This window comes from Hypanus sabinus, chromosome 27, assembly GCF_030144855.1.
Source record: "Hypanus sabinus isolate sHypSab1 chromosome 27, sHypSab1.hap1, whole genome shotgun sequence".
Taxonomy (NCBI): Eukaryota; Metazoa; Chordata; class Chondrichthyes; order Myliobatiformes; family Dasyatidae; genus Hypanus; species Hypanus sabinus.
The window spans coordinates 29,644,946-29,662,744 of record NC_082732.1 but is presented as its reverse complement, the minus strand read 5'-3'; the positions used below and the strand labels follow the sequence as shown (position 1 = coordinate 29,662,744).

Sequence of the window (17,799 nt, the reverse complement as noted above, 5' to 3'; positions counted from 1 at the left end):
TTTTCCCACCAATGGAATGTCCCGAATATCCGTCAGTGTGGACTATCGAGGGTTGATCAGTGGTTGCTGGAGAAGCTTGCAGGGACAAAATGATCATCAGGTTGGCAAGGGAGGCAGTACAGCGACTAAAAAAGACACAGTCAGTCAGTCACCTGTGAGGGATTGCATTTCATGACAAAGGGTTCCAGCTGCCCTGTACTCTGCCTATATTGCTGGCCCAGCTCCTGGCCTCTCGAATCGTCATGGTGATGCCCACAATCTAACCGTAATTCTCATTCAGAAACAATAATTCAGCATTACTTTGGAAATATAGAAAGAAAACTTTCAAGTCCTGAAACAAACATGACCCAGCCCGATCCAAACATGATTTTTTTTTTAAATCCCACTGCGAATAGATTTTTGCAAAGTCAAATCTAAAATTAAAAATTGACAAGAGGATCAGATCACCTTGTAAATGTCACCCGGGGTTACAAACTAAAAGGTACACACCAGGACTCCTCAATAACAGAAGTTTGTTTTTGTTTTTTGTTTTGGGAGGTGGAGTGGCACAGGGAGGGAGCATTTGGTGGTGGATGAATCTGTCGAGGTGCATTTTAATTGGTCAGCACTGGATTTAAGGCCACTATTAGATTAGAGAGCCTCTTATTTATTGTCATGGGGATTGCATGCCTGTGCTATCTTGGCTTTGTGAGCCTGATATGCCTTGCATTGCGATCTCTCTAAAAGTAGCCTGGCTTTTATTGTGCAGCTGTTCCACAATGGGAACGGTGTGAATGATGCTTCCTCTTAGTTACAGAGAACTGACTGGGTGACCACAGCTCATTAGCATGAGTTAACTGTCCACTTGAGAACTTTCATGTCATCTGGACCAAAAGTGAGGATTAAGTTTTATGTCCCAGTCTCTCCAGGGTCACTGACTGTTTGATAGCCGTCCCTTCCTGTTCCTCACCTCTCTGAAAATGCTGCACAATAGAGACACACTGAAGTGCAAAACATGAATTTGACTTGATTCCACACAGGATCCTTAAGCAGTAAGCTTGGTTACACTTGGTGTTAGATGGTTCATCACTGCTGGTAGGTAGGTCATGGAAACAGAGGAAGCTCTGAAACTCTCTCCACGTCTGGTCCTGCCAGCCAGGGTCACACTAAGTCAGGATGAGGAACCATTACTTCTCTCCACGAACCTCTCATGGCCCCTCTCATTCCCCTTAATCACTTATCTCTTCACTAACATCAATTACTCCCCCAACTCCATCAATCAAGCTGATAACATCCCAGTCAGTGAGTTAAGAAGAATCTTCCCTGGCTCGGCACCGCATTATCTGGACCTTCGTTGAGAATGAGGTGCTTTTTCAAGTAGGAGCAAAGGTCACATGATCACAATGAGGAGCAGAGAGTGCAGCCTGTTTGTAAATCAACAGGATTTATCTGCAACAAACTGGATTTCCAGATTGCCAGCCATTTAAATTTCAGTCCGCATTCCCATTCCGACATGTCGGTCCATGACCTCCTCTACTGTCACAATGAGGTTACTCTCAGTTTGGAGGAGCAACACCTCATATTCTGTCTGGGTATCCTCCAAATTGATGGCATGAACATTGATTTCTCCAACATCCGGTAATTTTTCCCCTCCTTCTTCCCTCTTCTTCAATTCCCCACTCTGCCCCCCCCCCTTACCTCTTCTCTTCTCCTTACCTCTCTATCACCTCCTCCCAGTGCCCCTCATCCTTCCCTTTCTCCCGTGGTCCACTATCAGATTCCTTCTTCTTCAGCCATTTACCTTTTCCACATCTCCTCCCAGTTTCTCATTTCTTGCTGAGCAATTTTATAGCCAATTTCATAAGTATCAATTAAGTATTTAGCTTCATTCACAAGGTCTATAAAGTTCCGTTTTTTTCTAAATTAATGCCGCACACTTCTTTTTTCATTAATTCCTTCACAGGATGTGGACCTCATTAGAAATATTGGTACTTCTTCCCTCACTGCCCCTAAATCGAAAAGGAAGTTAACTGTCAATTATATTGGCAGTCCACAGCAGGGGATTCCAACCTTTATCATGCCTGACCCCCACTATTAACCAAGAGGTCCGTGGACCCCAGGTTGGGAACCCCTGCTCTAGAGCTACATATAAGGTAGGCTGGCTGATTTCCTTCCATGAAGGGCAGTAATAAATCAGGAGGGGTTTTTTTTAAGACAATCTAGTAGTTTCAAGAAGCTAGTGTATATTTTTAAATTTCAGATTTATTTAATTACCTGAAAGGTAAATTCCCCAGTCAAACTTGTACCTGCAAACATGTGGTACGGATTTCTCTAATTCTCTACCCCAACTGTAAGTTAAATATATACAAGCCAAACACATTATATTTTAAATGGGATTGGCTGTCTTTCTTTATATCTTGCTCAAGGTTCTTACCCACAGAGAGGGCACAAGAGGCGTCCTTCTGTAGCCCTGCCCCGCAGACAGGTTGCACAGAAGGTATGGTAGCAGTCCAGCAGGCAGGGATGTTCATACTGTTCATAGCAGAGATAACAGACCAGGGGGTGGCAATTTGCATTGTCCAAATCATACAGGTTATCCAAAGGGGAGAATATTCCACCAGACATCTGAAAAAAAAAAGAAGAAACTTTAGGAACCAGCTGTTCTTTTGATGTGTAACAAGTAGAAATAGTCATGGATGAAGGATTTTAGATAGACATGAAAAAACTGATTTCTTTTCCTTCAACTGGAGAAGGTTAAGATTAATAAAATCCTGAAAGGTCTTGACAGAGCATTTAGAGAAAAACTGTTCCTATTGGCAGAGGGGCCATAGAACCAAAATTAATGCAAGGGTAAATTGTTTTACAGTGCAAAGTGGTGGCAGATTCAAAGGTGTTCATAGGGGAGCTTGTTAAGTATCTGAATGGAAAGACTTAGCAGAGCTGTGGGGAGAGGGCAAGGAAGGTAGAACTGGCTGGATTGCTCACATGTAAACCTGGAATGGACTCATTTGATCATGTGGCTTCATTTTGTGTTATAACAATTATGTGATTCTATAATTGGGAAAAGGGTATTAAGGCACTGGAGAAGATGCAAGATAAAGTTATGAGAAAGAACCCACAAAAGGAGGTTCTAACCACCAAGAAAATCTAAACAGACTGGGGTGTTTCACTATAAAAGATAAACTGAAGGCTGACTAGGTAATTATGAAAATAATGAAAGGATTTGATAGGGTAGATGTAGAGAAAACATTTCCAACTGTGGGCTGGTCCAAAGTATGGCAATAAACATAAGATATTAATAATCCAATCAAAATTACAGGGGAAACTTTACTCAGAGAAAATCTGTAACTTGCTACCAAATGGTGTAGTTGTGGGAAAACAGAGTAGTTTCATTTACAAGAAACAAAAGAAAATTAAAGCATGAGAAGCAGAGGCAAGAGAAGACCATTTGGCAGAAAAAGTATGCAGAAACAAAACTTCTATAACAACACAGCTGATCTCTTACCTCAGCACCACTATCCTGCGTTATTGCCGATCCTCTTAATATGGAAAAATCTATCAGTTTCTGTCTTGAATATACTCATCGACTGGGGTTCCACTAGCTTCTTGGGTAAAGAAAACACCCTCTGGATGTGGAAATTTCTCATTACCTATGTTCTAAAATACCAACCACTTATTTTGATAGTAGTTTTAGATACCCCAGCTGGGGAAAGATCAGGTATGCATCCATCAGATCAAGACCGTTAACAATTTTGGATGGTTCAGTGAGATCTAAACTTAACAGAGTATAAACCAGTCTGCTCTGTCTCCCCTCAAATGAAAAACCTGCCATCCTTAAAAACAATCTGATAAACCCATGCTACTCTCCTCCAATTCTAGATCTAGGTAACACAGCCAAGGGCTACACCCACATCTACCTTGTCATGCTACATTAGAATTTTTTTATGTTTCAATTAAACTCCCTGTCATTCTTCTGAACAATGAGTACACACCTAATCTGATTAACCTTTCCTCATAAAAAGCAGCAAACCCAGGAATCAAGCTGATGACCCTTTGCTGTACTCCCTTTGTTGCAAATATATCCTTCCTTAGCTTAAATAGGCCAGATGTGCAGTCAGCATTGTTCTGTATAATTGAAGAAAGATGTCCCTACCATTTAATTTAATTCCTCTTCCAATAAAGACTAGCATACCATTTTGCAAACATAAGAGACTGCAGGTGCCAGAATATGGACCAGCAGGCAATCTGTTGGAGGAATTTAGTGGGTTGAGCAGCATCCATGGGAGGAAAGGGACTGTTGATAATTTAGGTTGAAACCCTACATCAGGACTGATAACAGAGAGGAACAATGGCCAATATAAGGAGAAGGGAAGTGGTGGGACAGGAGTCCGAGGTGAATTTTTCTTACTGTTCCAGCTGTCCAACTCCTACTTACTTCTCCTTTGGTTCCCCTTTCCTATCCCCTCCCCTGTCAGTTCTATCTGTCCATCACCCCCACCCCTAATCTGGTTCCATTTCTTACCTACCAATCTCTGTCTCTTCCCCTTACTTCCTCCTCCTCGCACACCTGGCACAGTTTTTCTTTCTTTCTCACCTTCCCATCTATCACTGCCAACCTCTGTCTCCATCTCCTCCCTCCCTCGCTCCCACGTGGCTCCATCTGACTATCTTCCCTCCCTCGTTTGTTCTCATCTATCACCCACCAACCTCAGTCTCACCCATTCCCTCTGACTTCTATATACCATATTGCCTATTCTTAGTATGCATTCTCAGTCCTGAAATAAGGTCTCGACCTGAAACTTCGACCATCCCTTTGCCTCAACAAGTGTTGTTTGATCCTCTAAGTTCCTCCAGCAGTTTTTCTGTTACATTTTCCCTGTTTAATTGCTTGCCAAACCTACAGTACATACTTGATTTCAGTGACTCATATACAGTACCAGGAAACCCATCCCTCTGAATACTAACACCTTTCAATATTTTGCCCTTTTAAAATGCTCCACCATGCTTTTGTTCTTCAAACTTAGAGGATTACTTTTTTATATATTATATTCCATCTGCCATATCCTTACCCCTTCACTTTACCTGTCTGAGTCCCCTGAAGCCTCTCCATACTCAACACCAGCACACTTCGCTAATGTTGTTATCATACCTACCAGCTGAGGCACTGTGGCTCCTGTATTGAAAGCAGGTGTCACTTCATCATAACCATATTGCATTGCCATTTTCCATTATCAATGCATTCATAGAAATTTCTAATTGAAAAAGTTAACAAGCTATTTTGTAAATGCCATTTGAAAAAGTATAAATTAAATTTAGTAAGATTTCCATGTTATAAGAGTAGGACGTTAAAATCAATTTGTTTTGAAGCATTCAGAGAACTTTGTAACTGCCTCCCACTTTGGTTCTTTTAATTTTGTTTTAACCCATTCAAAGATGTCACTCAGATTAGAAATTATTTTATTAATTACTAATATTGTAAAGTACACTAATCCAGATACCAATATTTACACTCAACATGCAATAACTCTGAAATATTCTTTTAAAATCTGCAGTATGAATGCAAATGAAGTAAATATCTGATTTAGGTTGTAATTTTTCAAAGTTTCTATAGAGATACTTGTGAATCATGTTATCCAATGATGTCACTACTATACTGGAATTGTAAAAAGAGCAAGCTCACTCAAAAGGCTACAGACAAATCCTCAAACAGGTATAAACAGCACAGACAGGAGTTGTATTCAGCAGTCCCCACTGCACCTCACACCACAGAGCAGATCCTGTGACTATGTTGTACAATAATACCAGACATTAAATTGATTTTAACAAGAGTAGCTGGAGATGTTATCTGGGATTCAGCTCCGCTCTCCTTACCTCAGTTCCGTCTCTCTGGCCTCTGGATGGTATGAGAGAAATCTCTGATCTCTTTTAGAAAGCAGCTGCCCTTTGACGTCAGGACCCCATGTACTTGTGTCCTTCACTGGGAGGCTCCTGGTTTCAGCAAGCTGGGATTGGCCTGATGAGCTTTTACTCCTAGTGTGTTTTACTTCAGCACAAAATGCTGCTGCACTAGTGTTGGTAACTTTAATCAGCTCCTATTGTTTTGAGTGTTTACTCTGCTCTGTTAAACTTTTCTCCTAACTCCAATCAAATTTCCCCTGCCATGGACTGCCAATGAGGGTCACTTCTAGCACTCTGCATAATGACTGTGATAAATTGCCCTTTATTTTACAACCTTTTCAAAAATGTTGATCATACCACTGTGCCCCTAATGCATCTCTTCTCTCATCTGATTCCATGGTGACATAACCAGAAAATTGCCTGAAACAGCTTCTTTATCTTGCTGGACTTTCACCACAAGTTGCCAAAGGCTTTTAATGGAGGTCACTGGCCCGAATTATTAAATATTTCACTAAGCAGATGCTGCTTCGTTGAAAATGAAAATGCTCTGTAGCCTAAATCTGCCTTCCAGCACTTGGTCTGCAATGCTTCCTGCTGGTTACTTTTAAAAATTGCTTTGGATTTTTCCAGCATTTTCAGATTTCCAATACATAAAAGTATTTTGCTATTATAGCTGTATCCTTGGTTTCTACTCCTGCTTCTGATGTACATGCCAGTCCTTCACAATATCACTGAAGTGTTGTAGCACCTTGCAAACACATATCTCAATGATAACACTGCCTCTGTGTTGTCAGACTCTGTTTATGCAATAGACAGTTCTGAAGAAGTTACTGGTTGCATTCCCCTTTCTTAGAAAGCATTTCGTGCTATGCCATTGGTCCATTGTTTTGGTGGCATATTGGATCCTGAGCTGAATTTTCAGATCCAAATCTCTGCTACAAAAATCATAATCTCCATTTTGGTTTCAGCTGAAACTCTCATCTATGTCTTTGGTGTTAATGGTTATTCCCATGATCTGTTAGCCATCCTCATCTTGCACCCTGTGAAAACTTCAACTTGTCCAATGAACTGCTGTCCAATCTGTAACTCACCCCTGTGCTTGATGACCTATAGTGCCTCCCAGTTTAACAACTTAAAAGAACAGGGCTGGACCCTCGGATATTTACAACATATTAAAATGAGTTGGATGAAGATACTAAAGGCATGATTATTACTTTTGCGATGACACACAGATAAGAAGAATGAGTTTGTTTGTTTATTTATTTACTTAGAGATACAGCATGTTAACAGGCATTCTGGCACAGTTACACTCAAATCACTAACTTGTATATCTTTGGAATGTGGGGGGAAACCAGAGCTCTTGGAGGAAATCCATGTACTCATGGGAACATGCAAACTCCTTACTGACAGCTGCTGAAACAAACCTGAGTCACTGGCACAGTAAGAGCATTATGCCAGCCATTACGCTACCTGCCATCCAAAAGTTGCAAAGAGGATGTCTACAAAGAGATTTGTATGTGTTGAATGAGTGGGAAAGATATGAAATGTGATAAAATGTGAAATTGCCCACTTTGGAAGTGATAATAAAAATATCGCCTCAGTGTGGGTCCCTGCTACAGGACATGAAAGTACAGCAAGTGATTACAAAAATGAACAGAATCTTATTGTTTATTATTGAGAGAATCGGATACAAAAGTGATAAGGTTATGCTTCGCCAATATAGGGCATTAGTCAGACCACTTTTGGAGTACTGGATATTGGAAGGATGTCAATACTTATACTTGTTGGAATTTAGAAGAATGAGAGGGTATTTGATTGAAACAAATAAGACCCCAAAGATCTTGACTGGGTGGATGTCAGAAGGATGTTTCCACTTGTGGAAAAATGTAGAAGTCGGGGATACTGTTTAAAGAAGGGATTGTCCATTTAAGACAGAATTGAATATCTTTTTCCTCTCAGAAAATTGTGAACCTTTAGAACACTCTTGGGATTGGTACTGGTTTATTTTTCACATGAACTAACACATGAATATGTACCGAAAGAACTACATGCTGTGTAATCCAATTGAAATAATAAAGAATGGAACAAATGAAGCTCTGTAGTTGTTGGAGTTCAGGCAAGTAACCTGTCTAAAGAACAAAGAGAAGGAAGAGATTCTACTATACTGTATATTGAATTGGCACTGGTACATAAATTATAGATGTTGTTGTATCTCATTGGATATGAAGTAAAGGAGTGTTTCATCAGCTTTGACTGTACCATTGATGCCTCCCTCCCTGAACTTTTATGGATGCTTCAAGGCATGCAACACATTGCCAGCATGAAAGCTACTCCTTTCCTCAATGAGCAGTCACCCCTGGAACAGCAGCAGATGTGAGAAGGACTGTGCAGAGTTGACCCCCGTAAGGCAACTGGGCCAGACAACATCCTGTACCCAAGTACTCAGGGAGTGTGCACACCAGCTTACTGATGTCTTCTTGGACATGTTCAACACATTGCTCATCCAGGCTTCTGTCCCCACGTGCTTCAAATCAGCCACCATCATCCCTGGACCAAAGAACTGTACACCTTTAAAACTAAATGACTCTCCTGGTGGCACTTTTGCCAATCATCAATCATGAAATGCTTTGAATGGCTGGTAATGGCACATCTCAAACACTCCATTCCTGCCATGTTGGACATCCACTAACACGCTTACTGACAGAACCGCTCTATTACAGATGACATCTGTCATGCACCTGGCCCTACCACACCTAGAAAACAAGGTGTATGGCAGAATGCTCTTCTTTGATTTCAGCTTGGCATTCAACACTATTGTCCCATAGACCTTAGTGAACAAAGTCTTACTCCTTGGTCTAAATACACTGCTGTACAACTGGTGTGGGACTACCTAACCAACAGACCTCAGATAGTCAGGATGCACAGCCGCTCTTCCCTCCCCAATAACCTCCATACAGATGTTCCCCAGGACTGTGTGCTGGGCTCATTAATGAACACATTGCCCACACATGAATGCATGACCAAACACCTAAGTAATCACATTGCGAAGTTCGCCGATGACATGACCAACAATGATGAGAAAGCCTACAGAGAGGAGGTAGAAAAGCTCGAAGCATAGTGGCAGGCAAATAACCGCTTCCTCAATGTCAACAAGACAAAGGAGATGGTTATGGACTTCAGGAGAACTCAGACCATTCAGACCCTTCTTTACATTGGAGGCACAGCAGTGGAAACGGTGAGTAGTTTCAAACTCATGGGAGTGCACATATCGCACAACCTCTCATGATCTCACAATCAGGAAAGCTCACCAATGCACCTACTTTCTGAGGAGGCCAAAGAGAGTTGGACTATGCATGTCTATACTCACGTCACTCTACAGCTGCACAGTGGAGACCATCCTAACAAGCTGCATCACTGCATGTATGGAAACTGCACTGCAACGTACAGGAAGGCTCTACAACAGGCTGTCAAAACTACCCATCAAATCACCGGCACTAGCCTACCTGCCATCAAAGGGATATATATACAGAAAGGTGTCAGAAAGGAGACAGTAACGTCATGAAGATCCCACACACCCTTGTGTGGCTGTTTGTTCCACTCCCATCAGGGAGGAGGTGTTGTAGCATCTACACCAGGGCCACCAGACTCAAGAACAGTTACCTTCCCCAAGCAGTAAGGCTAATCAACACCTCCACCCACTAATCTGCCCCTCCACACCCCTACTTCATCATTTCCTGTCAGTCTTCTTATGTGCAGACACCCTTGTGTATAGCGTCACTTTATGGACGTACAATCAATCTATGTATATAAGCCATCTTTGGTATTTATATTTATCTTGTTTTTTTATTATTACTGTGCACTTATCTTATTGTGCTGCATTGGATCTGGAGTAACAATATTTCATTCTCCTTTACACTTGTGTAAAGGAAATGACATTAATCAGTCTTGAGTACTATGTCATTAACCTCTTTAATAAGACTCCGGAGAATGCATTAGATACACTGCAAGCACTTTGCAATCTAACTAAAAATAATGTCGCTGACCACTGCCAGTGCTTTACACACTGTCAGGAGCAGGAGACTCACACAAGCAATCCCTACAGCCACACATATCACAGAAGAATATACAGATGCCTTTCCTGACACAGGTAAACTGGAAGACAAATACCATTCATTTGTCTTAGATGTGAGGAAGAAGATTATAGTAAGCCTATCAAAACATGTTCCAGCAGCTCTTAAGGAGAAACGCAAGGCCAGTTGAAGACATTGAGAAGCAGAAGCCCCAGAGCACCTGGCTATGTGTTGAGAAATGAAGCAATAAAGTGAACATTTCCTTCAATATAAGAGTTATTAATGAACTGCTGAAGAATACTACCTTGCAATGACAATTGAAGCAGTTTTGCCAGAGCTGAGAAGAGCCAAGTTTTTCAGTGTGCTGGATGCAAATAAAGCATTCTGACACGTGGAATTTCATGAGAAAAGATCATATTTAGCTATTTTGATCATTTCAATTCCACAGTGTAATGGAAAGACAGAAAATATTGTGACGGCAGCCAAAAGAGTACAAAACATAATAAATGTGAGGCTTTCTGTCATTCATTCTCATCTACCATTCAACAAGATCATGACTGATCTATCATCTGAAACACTATTTTCCTGTTCTGTTCCCTTGTCCTCCAATTCCTTTAATAACTAGAAATCTATTGATTTCTGTTTTGAATGTAATCAATGACTAAATTGCCATTGTTCTCCAAGGTAGAGAACCCCAGAGCATCACCACCTTCTGAATGAAGAAATATCCCCTCAGTTCAGTACTAACTAGCCTATGCTTCATTTCTTTTCAAAATTGATCCCTACATGGAATATAAAACAATATAGCGCAGTACAGGCCTTTCAGCCTACGATGTTGTGCTGATGTTTTAACCTACTGTCACAGCAACCTAACTCTTCCTTCCAACATAGCCCATTTTCTATCATCCATGTGCCTATACAGGAGTTTCTTAAATGCCCCTAATGTACCTGTCTCTACCACCACCCCGGCAGGGTATTCCATGCACCCACCACTCTGTGTAAAACACTCTGTAATTCTCCTTGTACTTATAAAGTCCTAACCCCTTGTATTAGACATTTCCACCCCGGGAAAAAGCTTCTGGCTACCCACTCAATCTATGCCTCTAAACATCATGTGCACCTGCATCATGTTACCTCTCATCCTCCTTCACTTCAAAGAGAAAAGCCCTAGCTTGTTCAACCTATTATCATAAGACATGCTGCCATTAACCATTTATTGTGCCCTCAAATTTGACCTTCCAAGATTAATCATTTCACACTTTTCTGGGATGAACTCCACCTACCACTTTTCAACCCAGCTCGATATTTTGTCAATGTCCTGTTGCAACCTATGTCAACCTTCTACATGATCTACAACTCCACCAACCTTTGTGTCATTTGCAAAATTACTAACCCACCTTTCCAATTCCTCATCCAAGTCATTTATAAAAATCACAAAGATCAGGGGTCCCAGAACAGATCACTGCAGAACACCAATGGGCACCGACCTCGGGACAGAATACGCTCTATCTGCATACCCTTAGTCTTTTGTGGGCAAGCCAATTCTGAATCCACACAGTCAGGTTTCCCTGGATTCCATGCCTCCTGACTTTCTGAATGGACACGTTTATCAAATGCCTCACTAAAATCTACATACAACATATACTTCAAGACTCACCATCTAGAGGAAACATTCTCAACCTGGTGAGCACTCTTGATTTTTTTAAAAGTTTCAATAAGGTCACCTCTCATTCATATATAGAGAATGGAGGCTTAGCTAGTTTTAGAATCAGAATCAGGTTTATTATCAATGACATATGTTGTGTAATTTGTTGTTTTGTGGCAGCAGTACAATGTAATACATTTAAAATTACCATAAGTGACAAAAATAAATCTGAATAAATAAATAAGTACTACTAAAATAGGACAAAGTAGAGAGGTAGTGTTCTCGGGTTCATGGACTGTCATAAATATGATGGTGGAGGGGTAAAAGCTGCTCCCAAAACGTGAGTGTGTGTGTGTGTCATCAGGCTCCTGTATTAATGGTAGTATTGAGAAGAGGGCATGTCCTGTCTGGTGAGGGTCTTTAATGATGGATGCTGCCTTTTTGAGTCATCATCATCTTCTGAAAGATTTCCTCGATGGTGGGGTGACTGGTGCCCATAATGTAGGTGGCTGAGTTTACAAACATCTGCAGCCTTTTCAGATCTTGTACATTGGACCCTCCATACCAGATAGTGGTGCAACCAGTCAGAATGGTTTCCATGGTACATCTGCTGAAAGCTGCTGGAGACTTTGTTGCCACACCAGATCCCCTCAAAACTTTTTCGGAATCGCATCAATGTTTTGGGCCCAGGATAGATCTTCAGATATGCTGAAACTCAGGAACTTGAAGCTGTTTTGATGAGGACTGGCGTGTATTCTCTCGACTTCCCCTTCCTGAGTCCACAATCAATTCCTTGGTCTTACTGATGTTCTGTGCAAAGTTGTTATTGTGACTCTACTCAACCAGCCACTCCATCTCACTCATCTAAGCCTCCTCATCACCATCTCAGATTCTGCCAACAACAGTTGTATCATCCACAAATTTATGAGTGTAGAGAGTGCAGAGCAGCAAGCTAACAACACATCTTTGATGTGCTAATTGTCAGCGAGGCTATCTCTTAGTTTAATCTCTCTTTAGAAGCAGACCTTCAATAGGAGGAACTACCGGGTAGTTAATCTTTACCACCTCCACAGCATACCTCGGTGACCTTGTGTAACACTGCAACCCTAAGTGATGATGTACGGTTCTCTGAAGGGACTTATGAACAAATGAGGGTTGGATTAAGGGGAAAATAGTAGCTAAAAGGAGGTTTAGAGAACTGAAAAGATAAAAGTGGAGAATAGAATATAAAGGGAGCTACTAAAAACAGAATTAGAAAGCCAAAAGAGAACAAACAAAGAGATTGACAAAATGACAAAACATTTTTACTGTATATCTTAGAGCAATAAAGCAATCGGGAAGAAGAAGATTTATTAGGGATCAAGATGCCAAACTGTGCATGATAGATAAGAAAAATATTGACAAACATGAGAAAATCTGCAGATGCTGGAAATCCAAACTGACATACACAAAACGCTGGAGGAACTCAGCAGATCAGGCAGCATCTATGAAAATGAATAAACAGTCAACATTTTGGGCTGAGAACCTTCTTCAGTTGAGAGAGTGGGGGAGTGTGTGGCAGAAGGTGTTTGAATTAAAAAGTAGGGGGGAGGGGAAAGAGGCTAGCTGGAAGGTGATAGCTGAAGCTAGGTTGGTGGGAAAGGTTAAGGGCTAGAGAAGAAAGAATCTGATAGGAGTGGAGAGTGGTCAATAGGAGAAAGGAAAGGAGTGGACCCAGGGGTAAGTAATAGTCAGATGAGAATGGGAATGAGAAGAGGTCAGAATGGGAATAGAAGAAGGGGTGAGGGGAGGAAATTTTGTTCACCAGAAGGAAAAATCGATATTCATACTCTCAGGTTGAATAGTACCCAGACAGAATATAAGGTGTTGCTCCTCCACCCTGAGGGTGGCCTTATCTTGGCACAAGAAGAGACCATGGATCAACATATCAGAATGAGAATGGGAATTAAAATGTTTGGCCACCAGGAAGTCCCACTTGTGGCAAATGGTATGGAAGCGCTTAACAAAGCAGTCCTGCAATTTACGATGGGTCTCACCAATGTAGAGGAGGCTGCATCAGATACAATAGACAACCCCAGCGGATTCACAGATGAAGTGTTGCCTCATCTGGAAGAACTGTTTGAGGCCCAGAAAGGAGGTGAATGGGCAGGTGTATTACTTAGGCTGCTTGCAGGGATAAGTGCCTCAAGGGAGATGAGTGCTGAGGGACGAATGGGGAAGGGAGTCACGGAGGGAGTGATCCCTGTGGAAAGTGTGGTGGGTGAGGGAGGGTAAAGATATGTTTAATGGTAGGGTCTCTTTGAGATGGCGGAAGTTACGGAGGATAATGTGTTGGATATATTGGACTTGGAGAACACAGAGAGAGGGATGGTGGAATATTTTATTTTGATGTATAGCATGGTGACAGGCTCTTTCAGTCCAACAAGCTCACGCTGCTCAATTACAACCAGGTAACCAATTAACCTCCCTGCCTGGATCAGCCAATGTAGTCACAGGGTGAATGTACAAACTTCTTACAGGCAAAGGCAGGATTGAACCTGGGTCAGTGGCACTGCAAAAGCATTACTCTAACCACTACTCTACGTCCTGTTGGGCTAGAAGGTCAATGAATGTGCATGGCTGATGGGATGTATCCCACATTGGTCTGAACACTGGGACTTCGACAGAGATTTTCAGATCAGCTCTGCCCACAGTCAAGAAACTATGTGAGTGGCGGTGCTATACTTATTCAAAGTTAGCAGAGATAAGCCAAGTATTTTCTGGCAAACTGATGTAGGGAATTTAATGGAAACATTTCTGAAAACATACTTAACCTGCATCTTGTGCGGCAAGGATTAATAAGAAAGAGTCAGCATGTCTTTATTAAAGGAAATCCTATCTGACTAATCTGAATGAATTTGACTGTCAAAACATGGAGGCACCTTCACAGACTCCCACGATGATCCTATGATTTCAGTCTGAGGCCAATGTGAGAGCATCCTTCAGGAGGGTGAACCCACAGAAATCATCCAGCCCAGATGGGGTACCTAGGTGAGCACTAAAGATCTGTGCTGGAGTGTTCACTGATATTTTTAACCTTTTGCTTCAACAGTCTGAGCTACAAGGCTGCAATCCTACCAGTACCTCAGAAGAAGATGATAACCTGCCTCAAGGTCTATTGTCTAGTAGCACATACATTTACTGTGATGAAGTTCTTTGAGAAACTGGCGATGAATTATATCAACACCTGCCTGAGAAGCAACTTGGATATGCTTCAATTTGCCTCACATCACAATAGGTCAACAGCAGATGCCATATAATTGGCTCTAATGCATCCATGGTTGATCCCAACCAACAGAAGGCCTCATATGATGACATATATGTACTTAGATAATAAATTTAATTTGAATATTTTGAGATGAACGAGTGTGTCGTTGATTCTACTGTAAGTGATCCATGCAGACATAGACTTCAGGCAGGCCTTTAATATTCTGTCCAAAGATGCATGTGATCATGTCAGTAGCTCCAATTGAACTTTGTCTTTTTGTGTGTTTTCCCCCTAGCTGTCAGTCTGTGGTGTTGTATTGCCATGTGCTCCTGTCTCTACTCCTGAATTACTGAGTACTCTGCCTCTCACCTGTTTCTCATTACCTGTTTTGCTACCATTTCTGTCTCATTGTGCTCCACCTATCATCTGCCTCTCTGTTTATTGTGGTGTATTTTAGTCCTGTGTTTTCAACTATTTGTTGCCAGTGAATTCTCCTGAGCCTTTCCAGTATTCGTATCTGTACTCTGCCTATTTCCTGAATCCGATTTTTGGATTTCTCTGGATGTTTTGATCTCTGCCTGAACTTTGACACTGACTTTGTTTGCATCTTGGGATTTATTGCTCAATTAATATCACTGTGTGCACAGTACTGGGTCTGTGATTGGATCCCTGCTCTAGCATCCTGACAGATCTTGGGCAATTTGGCAAATCGGTCCAAAATGGGCATGGTGAAAGCAGAGAAAGGGTGAAGGTGGAATGTTATTTTTGTAATAGTAAGCCTACAACCAGTTGGTGTTAACTGGGATCAATGCAAGGACCCTTATGATTTGTTATATACATTTAATAATAGGCATGTGAGTGTAACCAGTTGCAGGTAGTACAGAAATTATATTTCCTCTTAGTAGAGATTTCTATTATTGTAAGATAATGGAGATTCAGAGAAAAATTGAGGATTTTTCATGTAGCAGATAGTGGAGGCAGGGACTCTGACAACATTTATGAAGGTGAATGCCTGAAGTACTTTGGCATAGAAACTATGGGCTCTGTGCTAGGAAATGTTATTTATATTGTTGGTACTTGGACATTGCAGATATGGTGAGCCAAATAGTCAAAACTGCTGTACAACTAGCCCTCAGGAGATATGCAAATATATATGCAAAGACAGTCCACCAACCCAAACATCTAGAATACTTTATGCTAAAGCACAATCAGGCTTGACAGTTATTTTACTTTTTTTTTGTTCTTTATTTATGTCACATATATATTTTTATTTTGTTATAGCATGGATAACCATTCTCCATGTTGCAATAAATTTTGTGTGTAATATTCAAATATGTGCAAAAGTCACACATTCAGAAAGGGTAAAGTGAGGGAACACATGTCAGTCCTCATGGAGGGATCAGAAGTGGAACAAGTCAACAATTTTAAATTCCTGGGTGTCAATATTTCTGAGGATCCAACATATTGATGCAACGGTGGCTATATTTCATCAGGAGTTTGAGAAGATTTGATATGTCTCCAAAAACACTCAGTAATTTCTGCAGATGTACCGTGGAGAGTATTTGAATGGGCTGTACTGTCATCTACTATGGGGTGGGTGGGGCGGGGTGGTGTCTGCTGCACAGGATTGAAATAAGCGGCAGAGAGTTGTAAAGTTAGTCAGCTCCATCATAAGCACTGGCCTCCAGAGTCTCCAGGACATCTTCAAGGAGTGATGGCTCAAAAAGGTATTGTCCATCATTAAGGACCCCCATTCACCCAGCATAACCAGAGACACACCCTGGCCACTCCCTGTTTGACCTGCTGCCATCCAGCAAAAGGTTCAGGACACTAAAAGCCAGAACAAATAAACTAAGGAACAGCTTCTACCCCAGAGCTGTGGCGTGATCACACCACTCCCACGGAACAATGACTGGAACTGTGAGCACATACAAGGACTCAAATACTTGCACTAACGGCACTTTGTGCATTACTGTGACATTCTGGTGCTGCTGCAGCTTATTTTCTGCTACTTATCTATTTAATACTGTTTTTCTTGTACTGTTGTTTTTATCTACCGCTTTGTTTGAAGCCACACAGTTTCTATGTATAATGACAATAAATATCATTCAATTTAGGTCATGACTTATTCTCATTGCTACCATCAGAAAGGAGGTACAGAAACCTGAAGCCACACACTCAATGATTCCGCAACAGCTTCTTTCCCTCTGCCATCCGATTTCTGAAAGTATATTGAACCAGTGAACTCTATTACACTACATTTTTAAAAATTTTTATTTTTGCATTATTGTTTAATTTAATTATTTAACATATAATTACTGTAATTCACAGCTTTTTTTCTTTTATTATGTATTGATTTGTACTGCTGCAGTAAAGTCAACACATTTCATAACATATGCCGGTATTAAACCTGATTCTGAAAACGCTGAGATAATGCTGTCTCAACACCATATATTTTATTAGAATATCCTTTTTATTCATTTTAATTACCAGAAAACAGAAAATGCTGGTCCGGAAGGATCTTGTGGAGAAAGAAGCGAAATCAACAAAGATTAAAGGTCTTTTTGAATCGTACAGATCGTGATAATAAAATAATTTTCACAAATTAATTGGTAGATAGGTATAAAAGGAAAAATTAATATTTGAAATGCTGATAGGCATTTTTGAGCGAGAAGCTTCTTCTGCTACAGAACTCTATGGTTTTATAGATCTCTTCAAACGCAGATTATGGGAGTGTTCATTAAGCCATAGCAACCGAGAGGAGGGGCAGAAGCAAGACTTTACCGTCACCGGAGCTTCCAGGCTTCACTGCGCAGGCCTGGCCTGCTCATCGCTCGGGCGCTCGGACCGGTTCGCACTCTCATTGGTGCGGTCCGCCTCAGCGGAACGCATGCGCGTTTATGCCGCTCTTCGCACCACCCCTCCACCCCAGTTTCGCGCAGGCGCCCTCCCCCTGCTGC

At 41.3% G+C, this 17,799-nt stretch overlaps 1 protein-coding gene across 1 annotated transcript in view; it reads right to left on the bottom strand.

The window, feature by feature from the left end:
- rnf207b (ring finger protein 207b) overlaps positions 1-17,768 on the bottom strand; it is a 73,197-nt gene extending 55,429 nt beyond the window's left edge. Inside the window, exons 1-2 of the mRNA XM_059952132.1 lie at positions 17,624-17,768; positions 2,414-2,604 (exon numbers count right to left, since the gene is read on the bottom strand). Of these exons, the coding sequence (XP_059808115.1) occupies positions 2,414-2,604 (191 nt within the window). The 5' untranslated portion in view covers positions 17,624-17,768. The remainder of the gene's footprint in view (positions 1-2,413; positions 2,605-17,623) is intronic.
- Positions 17,769-17,799: the final 31 nt, after the last annotated feature.